Below are 18,668 nucleotides of genomic sequence, written 5' to 3'. Positions count from 1 at the left end.
GCTGGTCAAAGCTTGGGTTTGGCAAAGCATGGTTCTTTCAAAAAAGTATTCATATGTCGGCAACTGCTGCATAGAATAATTTAAAATTTTGCATGCAAGTGGTCTGGTTTGCTGTGTGTAAAATGAGCTATGCAGTGCTTTACAAATTTGTTAATCTGTGGCAGAATGGCGCGAAAAAGACAGGCATTGCCAGACAGATAATTGTGCCAAACGAAACGGTCCGCACAGTTTTATAGAGTAATGCCCAGACTGATGTACCTACACAGAGGCCACACCCAATGTATTGAAATCTTACCACCAGGACACAGGACCCACTGTCTTTCGGGATATGCTGTTGCAACTAAACAAAAGCCACCCAGTCCATTCAGAATGAGGGGTAAATTGCCACCAAAATGCACTTTTCAAGGCCCTCAGCTTACACCAAACTGGTTTTAGCAGGTTAGAATACCAGACGACTTCCAAGGAACCCACTGTAAACAGCAAAACATCGTTGTATGTTTCTCTAATGAATTGGGGACATTGACTGTTTCTGGGTTGAACACTGAAATCTCGTGGCTTTCTGTATTGAGGTCAGATTTCACCTGTACCGCTCAACAGTCAAAATAGAGTTTACAGACATCCAAAAGAGGCCAACGACGAAGCGTGTGCCGCATCTAAAGTGACTAAGGTCATTAACAGCGTCAGTATTTGGAGTGGAAATCACATTGGTGCCAAAACACCAATGGTAGTCAACGACGAAAACCTGAACCAGATCAAATAAAGAAATAATCTGGGAACCATTTGGCTATCATTTGATAGGGGGCAACTTAGGAACAATTTTAGGTTGCACGGTGAGATTGCCGGTTCTTACAGAGCACTTTTAATAGCAGATTACTTACAGAACCTAAGGAATGAGCAGCTACCTTGGTCATCAAAATCACCATATTTGAACCACATAGACAATATGTGGGTAGGCCATTACTCGCCGAATCAATGGCCTACATGATCTACAACAAAACTGGACCAAATTGGACAGATTTTGACCGATGCCTGGACTGTTATTCCAGATTGAACTTAAAAAACCTATCCCAAGGAATCCGTTGACACTTGAGAGCGCTGGTAGCAGCCTGAAGAGGTCATGCGTAACAGCGGCCGTTACTGTGACTAGACACTGACATGAGGGTCCTTTGTGGAGCGTGTAACTCCTTTACAGACAATAATTTGGAAAATCTGGAGGTCCAAAATATCTCTTTTAATGGTTGTCGTATGACATAGAATAGGCAATGTGTTTTTGCTTGCTTCTTTGTCGAATTCCATTAATTAACTGATGTCACAATGACATCAAAGAGGTAATTTAAAGTTGTTAAAACACGATTTTAATCCTTATTTTCATTTATCAGTCAGCTAAATAGGAAAAAAACTGATGAAAAATGATTTGGAAAAAAATATTCCATATTAAATGTCAAGTCTGTAGATTACACAATATACAGACTAGAAAATATGACTTTGGGGCATTTTCTTCCCGGATGGTATACCTTTAAATGCCCTTAAATATACCAACTACAAATAACTTCCTCCACTTGCCATTAATAATATTTATAACCCGTGGTTCACATGACGACTCGAAAGCACGGAGGGACTACATGTAGGTTGTGTATACACCGAGTCAAGCCACACAATCACGCTTATACCTATGACTGACATTACAGGTATATTATCAGGATTCGATAAGACACTTGTGGCCCAGTTAGGACTGAGTTAACACTGTTCGAGTGGTGCATTGTATAAGAATAAAGGTCAATAGTGGCAACGCTAAGGACGGACTGGGGTGATTGCGGTCGTCTTCGAGGTAAGAATATGGACGTCAACGCGATTAAACATATGCTACAGAATAACTACGCATGTAAGATCGGGAAGAGTTCAGGAAACGTAAACATTTTTTTTACATCTATGGACCTGTAAGAGACAAAATATAGGCCTATTCGCTACATGCGATAGCTAGTATAACGTCAATATCGTAATCTAAAGATATACTCCCTGATGAGAAGAGTGGTACCGAATGCACGTGCAATCGCAATAAAGGTAATTATCACTAGGGACTGTTTCAGCTTTGTTTCAGCGGTTCTGGCACCAATACGTGGTTATATCATACGGTGGCTGTGTACGGGGTTGCTTTGGACATTTCAAAATATCTGTGGCCTTTCACGAACCATTTACAAACACCAGGTATCAGCCGAAGTATCATGATCGCGAGGATTTAAGATTTTCCATTGCCAGTCAGAATGAACCAAGATTACCCTTGCCAAACCGCACGTTACAAAGTCACCTTGAGAGCTTTGAACGCTCTTGCTTTCGTCTTAATATTTTAAGTTAGGTGCCCGGGTTTGGAAAAAAAGGGCTGTTCGGCCCGCCACGTGTCGTCTTTGTTGTTTATCGAGTAGTTCGACCCAATCGTTACACCTTACTATTACATGTAATTATGTGATTGAGAAAACGAAAGTTCTGTGGAAAGGTTCGAAAGAAAAAATCGTAGTGAGGGGATTAACAGTCCTTCGCTAAATGGAAAAGGACTAGAGGAGTATTTATAGGAAATAAGCAATACAGGAGTCGACTATCGAACAATCTCTTTAAGCAAGCACCTGCTTCTAGATATCCTTTCACCAATTGTTCAGCAGAACCTAATATGTATGGCTAGCCCTACTCAATTGTTTTATTTTATTTTTTTAAGGCCAATACAGAAAAATGCTCGCCTGAGCTCATTAAGCTAAATAGCTAACAATGAATTGCATAATGAATAAGAAGTATATTCAGAACTGATGCCGATAGCAATATACAGGTAGATTGACCTACATATGATTAGATATAATAGAGTGATCGCTTATAAAGGTGAGTCAAAGCAAGAACACGTTTTTGTTTATTGTTAGACATGTTGTCTTACACAGTTGCCGTCAGTTGACTGCTCATGCGTATCTGGCAGTACAGTTGGAGTATTTTTACATGTACCAGTACCTGTGACCTGAGTTTTAGTTTATAGGCAACTCGGTCACCTCTTATAGAAAATATCATCACGCTTGTGCCATTTCTATTAACTGAGACATTCTGAGATCCGGTAGTAAAGGGGAGCTTGCTGTAATTTCTGAAAGCATAACATGTTAATTATCATTAATCTAGTAAAATCGGGGCAAAACTCTGTGATCAATTTAAATTATTGCCTCGGATCTCCTGGAGTGATGGAATATCTTGTTACAAATAAAAGGTTTGCTTGGGGCTAGTAGCATACAGGTATATCTAGCTGTCATGCCGTGTTATATCTCGGGACAAAGTTGACACCAGTTCTTAGGTTCAGTTATCTGTCAGAACTGTGACTGTCTTTACGGGACAATACTTGTATAACAGTTCTGACACTTTCCTCGAAGCAGTAAACATTAAGGGCAATTTGATATCAACACACACAAACACCATTATGGCACATTTAGCAAGTTCAAACGCCGAGCAGTGTAAAACTAATAACATTTTCAAAGTAAAATAGTAATATGAAAATATATGATGTTGCAATGTTTATTCACAGATTATTGTCTGAAATATTAAAGCCTTTTCAAAATACATGGCAAATGTAGCCTCCAAACATAAGAGTTTTAAAGATTATTTAGGGACAGAGATCCACGTTGTAAAATAATCCAAATTGTTGCAATCAACTACCCTGGTACCTTTACATTAGTACCACGGCATACTAACGGTAGAGTTAATCTTAATCTTTCTAATGATACAGTGTAAACCTTCCTCAAGTCGGGTTCTTTTTCCTAATTTGGTCACACCATTCACCTGAAATACCAGGTTAAATAGTGTCCTTCAAGTTTACCTTATGGTCAGACGGGTCAATTTTGGATGTCTGAGGATATCACTATGTCAAACCCTGAACACAATGAACTTTATTTTGAATCGTTCACATTCGACGTTTCTGCAGGTTTCACATATATGATTCATGGTTTTCAAAACATGCGAGCTATACAGTATTCATGCAACCACTGTAGAATATTGGGTGCAATATCTAATATGATGGTAAAGATTAAGAATTTTTCATAATTCTAAATAAACAAAGATGGGGGTATGGTATTTGGAAACCATACCCTAAGCAAACATAAATATGAAGTAAGTCACTAATTCAAATTACCATTCTATTTCTAGCTTCGATGTAACTGTTGTATTCGAATTTTCCTTCGGTGTGTAAGTATCCCTTTGAACGTAATGAAACCAGGATTGCAAAAAACAAATTAGAAAATAAGACTATATATTTTAATGAAATCACACAATGAAAATGAAACAATGGGGAAAGTCCTTGATACATTATGTGTCAGCAGTCTGCTGTTTATGTTCGAGTCAGACCAGCATATTACAGTTTATACACTTAATGATATATTATTCATTACGTTTTTCTAATCTGACACTAAACACAGGTCGCCTTTGTTTCATTTGGTGACTCAGAGTCAATCACCTGATCATTATGCGCAGTGTCTTAAACGCTATATAAATGACCAAAGTTTCGTGAATCACTCAAAGAACGCATCAGCGGCTTTACCATGATCTATTTCAATGTGAGGTATGTGGCCAACAAAGCTTTAGACTTCACTTTGTCATCATTATGTTGCAGGCCCATGATGACAAACTACAGAGTTGCTGCCACAGTGGTGATTATCATCGTAGCATACTTACTGGGAGAGCGACCAGGTACCAAATATTCCACTTGGCAGTTGACGTTAGACCTGGAAAATGCTCAGCAGAACTTTGTCATCTGGGACAAGACAAAACAGGACCTTCTTATCTCAGGGCAGCTAGGCATGGGGCTGAATTTACTGGGATCGAGGTACCAATGCAGTGGACAGAGGTCCGATTCGATTTGTATAGAGTGGCCAGGATTGGCCAAACTGATCATTGAAAGGAAAAAGTATGATGGTGATGATGAGTGCTACGACATTGTCTGGCAATCTCTGTCGGCAAAAGTGGCACCCAAAGACTGCTTCGATACTAAGGACACTCACTGGTACGGAGGACCAGAGATATTTGCCCAACAATGGCCCATAGAAGGTGCCCCGATGAATCTCCAACAATACGTAAGTGGAGATTATGTGGACAAGCCTCATGTCTTTGGCTCTGTCTTGGAAAACTATTGGCTTTCATCCCGAGGTGCTGGAATCCATGTTGCTGAATCTGTCCCTTTGCATTATGGGATAAACAGCGAGAAACTGTGTCTGAAAGCAGACTATAGAGCCTCCATATTTCCCAGAAGTTCCCAGAACGTTTTGCCTCGACTGAATTACTCAATTTGTCGTGCTGGGAATAATCTTCGAGACACCCACCATTTCATGTCATCGGGGCTCTTTAGCAAACCTAAAGACATCCCCGATGAATTAATGTTCCGTTCTCCCATCTGGTCGACTTGGGCAAGATACAAGATAAACATTGATCAATCAGTTATCCTCAAATTTGCAAACGAAATCAAGGACCATGGATTCAGCAACAGCCAAATAGAAATCGACGACATCTACACCATCAATTATGGCGACTTTATATTTGACACTGCCAGATTTAGCCAGGCACGCCAGATGCTGAGGGAGCTACACGCCATGGGTTTCCGTGTGACTTCATGGGTTCACCCTTTCAGTAATCTGGACTCCTCAGCATTTCAGGAAGGCCTTAAACAAGGTTATTTTGTGAAAGACCCTGGAGGAAAAATGCCAGGTTTGGTTCACTGGTGGCAGGGCACTGGCGCTATTGTGGACAGCACCAACCATAAGGCCGTAACATGGTGGACTGAACGCCTTAAAGCCATGCAATCTCTAGGCATAGACTCCTTTAAATTTGATGCAGGGGAGGCATGTTATCTCCCTGCCAGTTTTCACACAATATTCCCACTGATGAACCCAGGGCAGTTCACCACAGCCTACGTTAATATGGTGGCCCACTTTGGGAGACAAATTGAGGTAAGCGCTTTTTGTTTGGAAGCATTTTCAAGTGTTTTGACAATTTTTTTTAATGAAATTTATATATAGCCTATTTGAGTGTGACAACAAAATTTGAGATGCATTACTAACCAATTTTTTTCTTACAATTGCTTATCTTGGACATCGATTTTTGGGTCAGTATGTACATTATAGAAACAAACATTATAGGTGTTTAGACTGACAAAATGCTCATTGGTGTTCATTACTAGGTAAGGGCTGGTTTCCAGTCGCAGCAGCACCCAATCTTTGTACGAATGCTTGACAAACACTCTACTTGGGACTACAACAATGGTTTGAAGACTATGATCCCTACTGCTTTGCAGTTCAGTTTACTAGGTTACCATTTCATTCTACCAGATATGATAGGGGGGAATGCATACAACTTTAATGCCACAGCAGAACCGGTTGGCAACACCGCTCTCTTGCACACCGAAACCCTCCCCGAGAGAGAACTCTACATTCGCTGGTTACAACTTAGTGCATTCTTTCCCTCAATGCAATTCTCTATAGTTCCGTGGCAATATGACGATGGGGTCGTTGAAATTGCAAAAGCATTTGTGAAACTCCATGAAGACTACATAACACCTATAATTTTAAGGCTTGCTAGACAGACAACGCAAACAGGTGACCCCATTCTGAGGCCTCTTTGGTGGGTTGCACCAAATGATGCCATCACGCACACCATCGACAATCAGTTTCTTATAGGAGACAGTATTTTGGTTGCCCCGGTGCTAGAAAAGGGGGCAACAGCAAGAGACATTTATCTTCCAGAAGGCAACTGGGTTGATAAACTCAGAGGGGAGAGGTACAGAGGAGGCCAGTGGCTCCACAATGTTCAAGCTGATATTACAGAATGTCCTCATTTTGAGAAGTCTCCAGATCCTTAATTGCCAGGACACGAATAACACCACCTTCTCCTTAAGCATAACTTAACTCGTATAAATTACTTTTTGATAAATTTACTATTTTTGCATCTTTTTCTTGTTGTAATTAAAAAAGAGTTGTTAATGAAGGCAGTATGCCAAATTTCAGTAAAGTTTAAATTAGGGTATAACAAATTTGTAGATGTGTTCGGTTACTGGCCATCATTTCTGCTTTGAGCCAGTTGGCTCTCTACATGGAAACATATTTAAAGTTTTTGGCAGGTGGCATGGTGATGACAAACAATTTTTTTATAATAAATTCAAAGATATCGTGACTGACATGGTTTACATTTAGTGCAATATGGTTTTTTTCTTCAAATTATAACACTACATTGCTCACAAAATGGGTGTTTAAAATACATTTGTCAGTGTTTGGAAAGCAACAAGGCATTGGTATAATTAGATGTTACTAAAGAAACATGTCTTAATAAATAACAATTAGATCTTCTAAATGGATAACCTAATACATTTTTGTTCAATTAATGCTTAAAATTCAATATAGCAATTCCTGTTGGGTATTTTGCATTTCTAAAAACCTGCTTGGTGTCTTCTGACATCCTCCCTCCCTTTTTCATTTGTTATTCAACATGAAGTGATTCCAAAATTTGTAATTCAGCAATGCTGTTCGGTCTATGTTGGGTCAAAACTAGTCTAGATTGTTCATTTCAATTGAATGCTGGTCTGGACTTTTAAAAAAATGAGGGGGGGGGGGAGGTGAGGTGAGAGGGAAAATAGTTTGATGTCAACAATAAACTGGATAATACTGGAACACACACTAGTATGCACATGAAGGAACAAACACAAAATTCACCATTTCATGATTTAATAGTGCTCTTGTATATTACTGCAGATGGAACAAAATGAGTGCACTGACAAATTCCAAATTTTTTCTCCAGGTGTCACATTGCCATGGGATATAATTATAACAACAGAAAGGAGTAAAACACACCAATTAACACTATTAAGTCTTTTTTTATCTTTTGGTTTGTTGTTAGATCTCTGTTCAAAGGTGAAGAAATGGTTTTCATCCGTTTCAAGTTCTTCTTTGTAATATAGATATACACTATTCCACTTACACAATTTCACACAGAACTTTATGAAAAAGACTAATGAGCAACTACTGCAAGGTTAACAGGGTGGCAGTACCAATAACCCTTTAATCTAGACTTAATGCTCTCTGTGAAACCTTAGAATTCAAACAAAAATTAATTTAAAATAGATATTCATTATCCAACAATGAGACGTCCATCATCAGTGAACTCCACTTGAGGAACCTCTAAATTTAATGGAGCCGGCCCCTTCCTTATTCTTCCCGAAGCATCATAGTGAGAGCCATGGCATGGACAGTAGTAGCCGTTGTATTCACCAGCAAAGGCAATAGGGACACATCCTAAAGATAAAGGAGTACATTTTGTAATAAAAAAAAAATAACAAGGGGCAACACTGGGTTTATCTCCGCCAGTTTTGAAAATGTGAGGTCCAGAAAATATGCAAAGTGCAATTCATAGTGAAAAAGTAGGTCAAAGGTCAATTTCAAGGTAACTGTAAGATTGCCAACATGTGACTTCCTATTCAAGTTCAAATGTAACTAGTTTGCAAAATATAAAAGATAAAAAATTTGCAAAGTTCAGTTCATGATGAAAAGTAGGTCAAAGATCAAAATCAAGGTCACAGTAAGATTGTCAGTATATGACTTCATAATTAAGTTTGATAGTAACTATGGGTGTGTCTCTGCCAGTTTTTGAGATATAAGGGATAGAAAAGTTGCCAAGTACAGTTCATGATAAAAAGAAGTTCAAAGGTCAATTTGAAGGTCATAGTTAGATTGCCAGTTCCTATTCAAGTTCAATATTAACTAGAAATTCATGAAATGGAAGAGCCTCAGAAATTCCGGATGTACGAATTTCATGAAATAATGTCATTTCTGACCAAAAGTTATCTGCCTCAATAAGCTTTATGTTATCTTTTCCAGATGTTTGAAATTTCATGCATATTACCATATTGCACATTTTATTTTCACTACCACTATGTACTTTTTGATACAGCGTAACTCGTAAACCGTAGGAAAACAAAAAAACAGACACCACCTCCAGTGTTGGGCTTGACATGAACTATCAAGTGCAAAAAAAAATTAATGGTTTCAAAATTTGAGAGAGTTTTCAGTTTCGGCATCTAATGAAAATGCACCTATTGACCCCGAACTCATGGAGATGAAAAATGTAACACCTGCCAATAATATTATAGGTTAGGTCTGTGTAGTTTCTGAAAATCGGCACAAACAAATATTTTGCAAAAAATTCCCATTTTTAGAAAATTTTGGCCTGTTTGACCTTGAAATAAAGGTCAAAGGTCAAACCCAAGGGCATATTTGGAATCTTCACATGACTTCTGGTCAGACTTCTATAGTAATTTTCCCATAATTCCTTCGGTTTGGGAGATATTTAGCATTTAATTTTCAAAATTTTGACAAGGGTGTGTTTCAATGAGTTTCATGCCCAGGCAAATGCACCGACAAAAAACCAGGGGGTTCAAGTGGAGATTATATGTGACCTAAATCCAAGAGATAGGGACACAGGTCATTGCAGTCTAGGAGGAAGAGGAGAAGCCGTAAAGGTGACTTGTGTCCCACGCCGTATGAGACAGGCCGCGACTACGCTGGCGTTACTAATAATACAGCTTCATGCTATTTCAATATTTTTCTGAATTGATTCTATTGACTTAGTCCAACTAATGTATCACCCCCTCCCCTTAAATATATCTCAAGTAAATACCCAAATAAAACATTTTAAATAAATAATACTTAAAAGCCAATGTTATTCAGATTTTGAAACATTTGATCAATAACTGACTCTTTCCAACTCTAGGTCATCACTCACCCAAGTGGGTACACACTCCTACAACTACCAGCCACTCGGGTTTGACCGTTCTATCTTCATCTGTCTGTGGGTCCCTTAGCTTTTTAACATCCACAGAGCGTTCCCTGTTCACCTCTTCTTGGGTGCGATGACGGACAAAAACTGGTTTACCACGCCATTTCACCGTGACTGCTTTTCCCTCAGGAATTTTGTCCAGCTTCATCTCAAGCTTGGCCAAGGCCAACATATCTTTAGTGATAGACATGAAACCTACAATACCTTGCACCCCTGCTTTGGCTCCCAAAGCAAGTCCAGTGCCAATAACAGCTGGAAGTAAAAGGATAAGTAGTATAAATTGGTAGGAAATGTACTATGAAGTGCCGAATAATAGTGCCAGCACGATTTTTTTTTTCTGGAAATTTTTCACCCTGCACGATCTTATTTTCCCTGGCACGATAAATAATTTTCCCCACATTATCATCATGGCACAATTATTTGGCAGTCATTGTGCTGGTTGGAAATACTGTTGAACGTTTCGGAAATGTTAATGACCGTTTCATAGGACAAGTTAATTTTTATTAATGATCTGATGCAAGCACTACACTTGAACTTGTTTTTCAGCATAAATAAGAGTAGTCTCTGTCGCGGCTCTGCAGAGCACAATTATTCCACTAGGCACTATTATTAAATATTGGAAATTTTTCTGGGGGGAGGGCACAATTATTCCGGTAGGCACTATTATTTGGCACTTCAGAGTACACTTAACCAATACCAACCACCTTCCCGCGTCAGTCCAATTTTGGTCTCAAATTGCACTTTAAGACCAAATCAGGCGCACTAGTGCAAACACATATCACTATAAGTAGTAACTATTTTATTTGCTGAATGGGCTCAAAACTACAACTTGCAACTACGTTTGAACTAAAATTTGAATCTTAGACACAAAACTTACCAATAAGATCATGCATTTAATCTGTGTAACTTACCCCCAGTGATAGCATAAGTAAAATTCCTTGAATTCTCAGTAGACTGGGTGTTTGTTTTAGCGTCTGTAAAGGAAGGAGGTGGAATCCCATGTACAAGTTTTACCTGAGGTTTCGATTCTGGAAAAAAAAATTAGCCATTAATTTAGCATACAAGAACACAGTGGAGAATATAATAAGGTCTTGCACTAAATCTTATCTATTTAGTGTGTGTGTGTGTGTGTATGTGTGTGCGTGCAAGGTTCCTGAAATTATAGACAATATTAAATTGACTTTAAACAGTTGTATATCATTCAGTTTTGACTGAAAAATAATAATAATAAAAATAGTATCACACAATGATTTATCAACCAAATTCTACAGAAAAGTGAATGAATGATATCAGAATGACTTGAACTAAGGAAACTCACCAGTAAGGGCATTCTCTGACTGAAGGGTCCGACTTCCATGCATAAACCTAACTTGAGACAGCGCTGGAGCTACAAAAAGAAAAAATAAATAAACACTTAAAACAGATGCTGTCATCAAATTCTTTTTCATTAAATTATAAATATATATATATATATATATATATATATAATAACAAACCAAAACTCATGACTCACTTACCAAATAAGAGACAGTTACCCTTATTACACGCACTAGGAATTATTGTAAAAAAATATATAGGACATTTACATGAGCACGCATTACCTTGAATAATATTCTTAATACATCTAGGTGCACTGAATGGATAAGAGCTCGTGATAAGAGCTTGTGTATTCAGCCACATGGATAAGACAAACTGGGCTCTAAAACTCAAAACTCTCACAAATTGCGACAGCACATGACCATGGCAATTGATTGAAAGCATTAGCAAAAGCAATGCAATACTTGTGTGTCCTGAAGTTAAATTGTAGCCTCGATCTCTATGAAAATTTTATAGCCACATGAAGTGAAAATGTCATAGTGCAATAACATGTAAATTTATTTTATTTAAGTACCAATAAAGAGATTAATTTAATTAATAGGAATATCATAATTAACTCGTTGCAAATAATAGCCTCTAAACAAGTGGTGATATAGCTATAAGCACTCGGTTGCAAATTGTGATGCATTTCAGTTAGGCAAGAGCAACATATAGTAATGTTTTCGTGCCATCACAATTTGCGAAGCTTTCAAGTTATCGAGCCCTGATATGAATGCTGTGAAAGTCACAGATGTGCAAAAACCTATGACATATCAATCCAGCCATCAAATCCCACTGGCATCAGAAACTCTCTATTTGATCTTTCAAGTTTGTGACCCGTTGTAATTAAAAAAAAGGTGGTTTCCAATAAAATGTCAGCTTAAATTCAATGCTTCACTGAACATACTGTATGTATGGAAAGCATAAATGTAAATTTATAAGACGTTTGATTGAAATATTGATAAATCAAAAATTTGTGAACATATTTAATAGTTAACAACTATTTATCATAGGATGCCTTTGTGCTCCTACCTCAATAACATTCTGGAATTAAACAAAATTTTCTGAGCAAGAAGAAAAGTTATTTCAATCTTATGAGGCAAAAATAATTATTTCCTTCAAAACGGGAAGCAACTGTAGATTCCCACTTAACAACATAAACTACTTCTACTAACTTCTTATATGAATCAATTTAAGTCCCAAGTCATAACCAAATCATTCTCTGGTTCAGCCAATAATAGCTTTCTAGGGCATATGGAACTGTGTTCTTTTGGTATCTCTCTAAGTTATACTCGGTAAAACTAAATGGTGGCAAAATACATGTTTTTTTTTTAATTTATTTATTTATTTTTATTTGGTGGGGGAGGCATATATTTGACTTTAAATGCATCTTAAATATTACAGAGTAATGAATTTAACAAATTGCATAACACATTAATCTATTTGGATAGTGGGGAGATTTTTTAAAGTCACCACACAAACCAATTAGGAAAAGAAAGTGAAAATCAAAGAGTATGATGGGATGGGAGGGGGGAGATACTGCATAAATGCTGGCCTGTTTACAAAATCGTACATTACGCGTAAACTCGTCCACTTTTTAGATTGAAAGTTCATGACGATTTAATCATACCGGTAAAAGTGTGTATTTCATTAAAATATAAGTTCATACCTGCAGTATAAGCTAGAGGTTGTCTTTCCTGGAGACGTTGCGTCGATGAAAGGGGTACATGTTTGGGTTCCGAGGAAAATACCACGTCTGGTTTAAAATTCACCCCTGGCAACGCGCTTTGCATATTTCCCACATTCTGAGTTAGCTGGACAGCAGCGGGATTAAATCCCGCGAGCTGCCGAATGGCGCGATACATCTTTGTAAGGATTTACAGTGCCCCGTTTAGGCACCTTCAAGATTACAAAACCAAAATGGCTACCAGCTCTAGCGTTAAACTGCCGTAAAAAGATACTTGAGACTTTTACGACAACGAGTCCAACTAACGCAATCACGTTCCACCCAGCCTAGTCACGTCTACCCAAAATAGAGAAATCCTGCTGATAAACAACAATATATGGTTTTAAGCCCACATCGGAATATCATGCCGTCGAACAGTTGTTCAATGCAGTTTTTCAGTCAAACAAGCCCAACCAACAACAACCAACATTAGCACCTACAAAACTAGAAATAAAAGCACTCTGAGAGCGCAGACCTCCACCAAGGCAGCAATTTTTATTATTGATTATTGATTGATTATTGATCCAGATCACCACCAAAAACTAATCACTTCTAAGTTAACCCATTTCTGACCTACCCTGAAAATTTCATCGAAATTCATCCATACCTTTTTGAGTTATGTTGATGGCAGACAGACAGACAGACAGACAAACTAGAGAAGCACTCAGAGAGCGCAGACCTCCGCCAAGGCAGCAAAGTCTCGATCCATTCAATTCCGTTTCACCCCTAAATTTTGGATATTTGTGATTACTGATTGATTATTGATCCGGATCACCACCAAAAACTATCTATAGGCCTAATCATCCGTTCCTTGGCCCACTTCTGACAATTCCTAAAATTTTCATCAAAATCGGCCCATAACTTAGTTTTTAGATTACTGATTGATTATTGATCCGGATCACCACCAACACTAATCATCTGTTCCTTGGCCCACTTCTGACAGTTCCTGAAAATTTCATCAAAACCGGTCCATATGTAGGCCTACTTTTTGAGACATATGTTGATGACAGACAGACAGACAAATAAACAACAAACAAACAAACAGGGGTGAAAACATAACCTCCTTGGCGGAGGTAAAAATACCCTGTCATATAAAGGACTAGTTTATTAATTTACTTTTGCGACGTAATAATTCAAACTTTTCTCCACTGTAATTCTTTTTATCATTCAAAAAGCGACATCACGGCGTAAAATAAAAAAAACAGCAGCACTACACACTCTCAACATAGGGCCTATAGGCCCATTTGAAGCAAACAGAAAAGTGAAAATTGAAGTAAATGTAGGCGAATTAATTTTTTTCTAAAATCGGGTAACAGAAAGCAATATACCTATATTTTTGTATACATCATGGACATTTTTAAAAACTATTGCAATCATGCCTTGCTTGTACATGTCAGCCCCATTGGGGAAATTTCTGTAACGAAGGTTTCAGTTTTTTTTTTTTTTTTTTTTTTTTTTTTTTTTTTTTTTTTTTTTTTTTTTTGTTTGTTTGTTACGAAAGCTCTATAAAAACCCTTTTGGATAATATTTATTACAATTAACGAAAATTAAACTGCGCAAAAGGGCTATTATGAGATGCATGTTTTTATTTGATTTCTTTCACAATGCCTAGTAACAAGGGTTTTGCAAATTACTTTCTAAGAGAATGCAGTTTTGCCGTGCTTCATGTACAACTTTTATCTGTGCCCTGTCACCATATCGTCTAGCATATCATAGATGACACTGAAGTGAAGATTCTATTTCAATTTTATTTTTTAATTAAAAAAGCCAAAATATTACAGAAACATCAAACATATGAAATTGATGACCTATTAATGTCAAAAAGGAATTTTTTATATTTTTTCAAACCCAGCGTTACCGCAAGCTATTTATTAAGTTATTTAAAATAAACGTTCTAGACATTTTTCGCTACGTTAGACATAGGCCTAATGCTTGCTTTCTGATAAGTCGTAGATTTTCTACTTTAGTGAAAAATAAACTGGATCGATTGGATATATGCCAGCGACGGTACTGAAGGTTTAAAATTTTGTTCGTTCATGTTTTTTTGTGTGAAAAAATTACATCTAGTAATCATTATAATTATTATTTTTGCTTCATTGTTGTTAATAAAGTACCACTTGGGCAAACGATTCTTCCGCTCGCTGACTTTTAATAGAACGATAAAAAGTTAAGTGGACCTACATATTGAAAATGAATGCATAATGTAATGATACGATGGTATAAAGGTAAACAATTGCATAATGGGCATATACATGTAACTTAAAATGTTCACTGATATGAAACTCATCCTTAACTTTACGTTTTCTAGTGAAATGAATGCAGATTTGTTTTATGTGAAAAAAAAAATACATCAAAACTGTTTCATTCGCCAGATTCAATTGAAATACTGGCACTTTGTGCATCGCCTCCAAGTGCGCTTAATCAATGTATTCCATTTATGGAAATGGCCACATGACCTACAGAATGATATAGGAAACTTAGCTCGTGCTTGTTACGAAACTTGAAGGAATAAAACATTTTGTTTGAAGTAAAACGTTTGCCAAATACAGTGTAATGAACCTTTGTTGTCTGCAAATTTGTTCTCAATAGGCCATAACATGAGACGTGGGAGCTGTTGTTGTGCATTCCATATCACGGGGAAAGTGAGTTTATTGAAAGCATTAAATAAATAAATTAAATTAATAAATATTTATTATATTATAATTTTATTATCTTATAAAATAATAGTTATTATTATTTTGCCAATGGCACCAAAAAGTTCCCTTCACATAAGTCTACATGTACCCCCAGAAAACTTGTCTTCAATTTCAAACATCGGCACCAAGTGATCAGGCAAGGATATAACGTCCTACACGTTTCAGATTATGGTCAACAAGAGAAATACAAATTAACCAAACACGGGGCCCATTCCGGATGAAATATACATGTACATGTACATCCCTATACGTCCCCGCACCGGTACACCCCCACACCAATACTCCCCCGCACCGAAACTCCCCCGCAGTATCGATGCGGGGAAGCAATGATGTGGGGGAGTATCTGTGTGGGGGAGTAACGGTGCACCTACATCGGCAATTTTACTGGGGATGTATCGATGCGGGGATCTATCGGTGTGGTGTCGTATCGATGCGCATAAAACACAAAAATTTACTAAGGGGGATTATTGGTGCGGGGGAGTAACGGTGCGGGGGAGTATACAATACAATACAATACAATACAATAAATTTTATTTCATGTCGGTTACAAATTGAATGGAAACATTAGCTTTACAGCTATTCTCCGACTGTATAAGGACAAAAACATATCTACAATAATGCAATATTACACATGAAGTCTAGTAAAAAAAAAAAAAAAAAAAAAAAACACGAAATCTATTAAGATAACAATTTAGAAAAAAGAGAAAAAAGTTTTTTTTTTTTTTATGGGAAATGTGCTGAATGCTATACCTAAATCAACTGTGAAAAACAGACAATTTTACATACAATGCTCAATGATACAGTTATATAAACAATGTAAACATGACGTATTATTACACATTTTCACTAAAAGCATATAGGTTACACAGGCTACATCTGCATTTGGGTCCTTCCCAAAGCCTTAAAAGTGATTTAAACTCATTTGAATTGATGCTTTGCTTTAAGTCATTTGAGAGATCATTCCATATTTTTGGCCCAAGATATGATAAGGATTTTTTGCCGTATGTCACTGTGTTAAATCTGGGAATATTTAGAGTCTTTTCTCCTCTAAGGTTGTAACTTGTTGTTCTTTCTTGGAAAAGGTCGGAGATGTAGGAAGGTGCAAGTCCATGTATAGCTTTGTAAACCTCAAGTGCAAGCATACGTAGCCTGTTCAAGTGCAGAGTGCTGAGGCTTGACATATTTAAAAGCTCGTCGTAACTGCTTGTGTGGTTGTCGTAGACAAATCTTAGATCCCTTTCCTGTATCTTTTCTAATTTTTTCATATTTCCCTCACCACAAAAGTGCCATACTAACGGACAATAATTAAAGTTTGATAATGTAAAGTGCCTGAAAATGGCAAGCCGACTTGGGACATCTAGATGAGCTGAAAGCCTTTTCAGTGTGTTTAATTGACATGCTGTTTTTGAACATAATTCTGAAATGTGTTTGTTGAAAGTCAGTCTTGAGTCAAAGTAAACCCCAAGGAGCTTGACCCAAGGTTCTGGTTTCACTAATTTTCCATTGAAAGATAATTGCTCATCACTATGGTTGACTCCTGTTTTGCCAATAAAAATAGCTTGGAATTTTTCAGGGTTAGCTTCCATCTCGTTTAAAGAGAACCAGTTTATAGCATTTTGTGCATCATATTCGAGCTCCCTTTTTAAGGTATCAAAGTCTGGGTGTGCAGCACTTAAGGTGTTATCATCTGCGTAGTTGTAGAGGTTACAATTTTCAATAGAATGAAAGATGTCATTTATGAAAATGTTGAACAGCAGGGGACCAATGATGGAACCTTGAGGAACACCTTTATGTAGATTTTCCCAACAGCTCAGAGTATCGCCGACTTTCACTCGCTGTTTTCTTTTACTCAAGTAGCTGTGCATTAAGTCTAAGGCATTTTTGTCGAGACCATATGCCTCTAATTTGGCAAGTAGTAAAGTGTGTGGTATACTGTCAAATGCCTTCGATAGGTCCATTAGAACTGCGCCAACATATTTGTTTTTGTCTAAACTTTGTTTCCAGTCCTCTACCATCTTGATCAAGAGTGTCTGGCAGCTATGTCCATGCCTGAATGCCGAAAGATACGGAGAAAAAATGTCTGAGAAAAAAGAGTTCAGTTGTTCTGCCATAATCCCTTCATATATTTTTGAAAATACTGGGAGCACACTTACTGGCCTATAATTTTCCTTGTCAGAAGTGTCCTTTTTCTTATGGATGGGTGTAACATCAGCCTTTTTCAGGTCAGAAAAGAAGCAGTTTTCTGTCATGCCTCTATTGATACATTTGGTAAGGGGACCCGCAATTGAGGCAGCTGCTATTTTCACAATTTTTGGAGAAATGTTGTCGTGTCCTGTGCTTTTCTTTGTATCAATTTTAGTCAATCGATTGTAGACATTTTTTTCCGACACGGGCATGAAATGAAAATCTTTTTCTTCAGCCTGATTTTCTTTTATGTAGCGAATACTGGAGTGATTCTCATAATGGCTGATTTCCACTGGATCCGAGGAGCTGTTTCTCCCAATGTGGGAGGCTACATTAGTAAAGTGATTATTGAATATGCTGGCAATCTCTGTCCGTGAATTTACTACTGTGTCATTTTCTATGAGAACAATGTCATTGCAGCCAGAGTTTGATTTTTTGCTCACAAACGGTTTAATTGTTTTCCAGAAATTTGGGTTTTTTGCACCTCCTGTACATCTCTCCATAAAATAGTTTTTAATACTGTTCCTCCGGAGTTTTGCACATTTGTTTCGCATTTGTCTGAAGTCCTCCCAATTTTGTGATGTTCTACTTTTATAAAACCTATTTCTTAGCTGTTGTTTTCTACTGACACACTTTCTGTATTCACTGTTCATAAAGGGAGCATTTCTTCCTTTGATCCTTCTGGTTTTCATTGGCAAGTGTTTATCTACTATGTCACTAAAGAGGTTGTTGAAAGTGTTGAAAGCATCCTCAGCGTCATCAAAGATTTCGCCCAGCTCAAAAGGAGCATTTTCAAGATCTCTTTGGAAATGACTGGCATCAAAGTTTTTATAGCTTCTATATTTAATAGTTCGTACTTGCTCTTTCGGTGCATG

The 18,668-nt window shown here is 37.4% G+C and overlaps 2 protein-coding genes across 10 annotated transcripts; one reads left to right on the top strand and one right to left on the bottom strand.

Moving 5' to 3' along the window:
* Positions 1–1,579: 1,579 nt before the first annotated feature.
* LOC106156358 (alpha-galactosidase MYORG) lies at positions 1,580–7,176 on the top strand. Of its 9 annotated transcripts, none has more exons than XM_013531573.2 (5): positions 1,580–1,828; positions 2,708–2,865; positions 4,165–4,203; positions 4,628–5,957; positions 6,188–7,176. In XM_013531573.2, exons 4-5 carry the CDS (start codon positions 4,632–4,634, stop codon positions 6,863–6,865), a joined length of 2,004 nt encoding a protein of 667 aa, XP_013387027.2. In that variant the 5' UTR covers positions 1,580–1,828; positions 2,708–2,865; positions 4,165–4,203; positions 4,628–4,631; the 3' UTR covers positions 6,866–7,176. The 9 variants fall into 9 exon arrangements, with proteins under 9 accessions (XP_013387027.2, XP_013387029.2, XP_013387032.2 ...); XM_013531574.2 differs by lacking the exon at positions 1,580–1,828 and adding an exon at positions 1,835–2,061; XM_013531575.2 differs by lacking the exon at positions 2,708–2,865.
* Positions 7,177–7,707: 531 nt separating this feature from the next.
* LOC106156399 (uncharacterized) lies at positions 7,708–13,139 on the bottom strand. Its single transcript, XM_087010910.1, has 5 exons — positions 12,857–13,139; positions 11,150–11,218; positions 10,743–10,859; positions 9,778–10,083; positions 7,708–8,291 (listed from the first exon to the last, which is right to left on the bottom strand). Exons 1-5 carry the CDS (start codon positions 13,050–13,052, stop codon positions 8,128–8,130), a joined length of 852 nt encoding a protein of 283 aa, XP_086867036.1. The 5' UTR covers positions 13,053–13,139; the 3' UTR covers positions 7,708–8,127.
* Between the last annotated feature and the right edge of the window lie 5,529 nt (positions 13,140–18,668).

Source organism: Lingula anatina, chromosome 4, assembly GCF_051362555.1.
Source record: "Lingula anatina isolate TDL-2025a chromosome 4, LinAna3.0, whole genome shotgun sequence".
Taxonomy (NCBI): Eukaryota; Metazoa; Brachiopoda; class Lingulata; order Lingulida; family Lingulidae; genus Lingula; species Lingula anatina.
Note: the sequence above shows the minus strand (reverse complement) of the source record. Positions and strands in the feature narration are given on the sequence as shown.

Excerpts from the sequence above, each read along its gene's own strand:
- LOC106156358 (XM_013531572.2), top strand. The coding sequence starts at position 4,557 with ATGATCTATTTCAATGTGAGGTATGTGGCCAACAAAGCTTTAGACTTC. Across the intron at positions 5,958-6,187 it reads ACTTTGGGAGACAAATTGAG|GTAAGGGCTGGTTTCCAGTC; the intron begins GTAAGCGCTTTT and ends GTTCATTACTAG.
- LOC106156399 (XM_087010910.1), bottom strand. The coding sequence starts at position 13,052 with ATGTATCGCGCCATTCGGCAGCTCGCGGGATTTAATCCCGCTGCTGTC. Across the intron at positions 11,219-12,856 it reads ACCTCTAGCTTATACTGCAG|CTCCAGCGCTGTCTCAAGTT; the intron begins GTATGAACTTAT and ends TTCTTTTTGTAG. Across the intron at positions 10,860-11,149 it reads GTCAGAGAATGCCCTTACTG|AATCGAAACCTCAGGTAAAA; the intron begins GTGAGTTTCCTT and ends TTTTTTTTCCAG.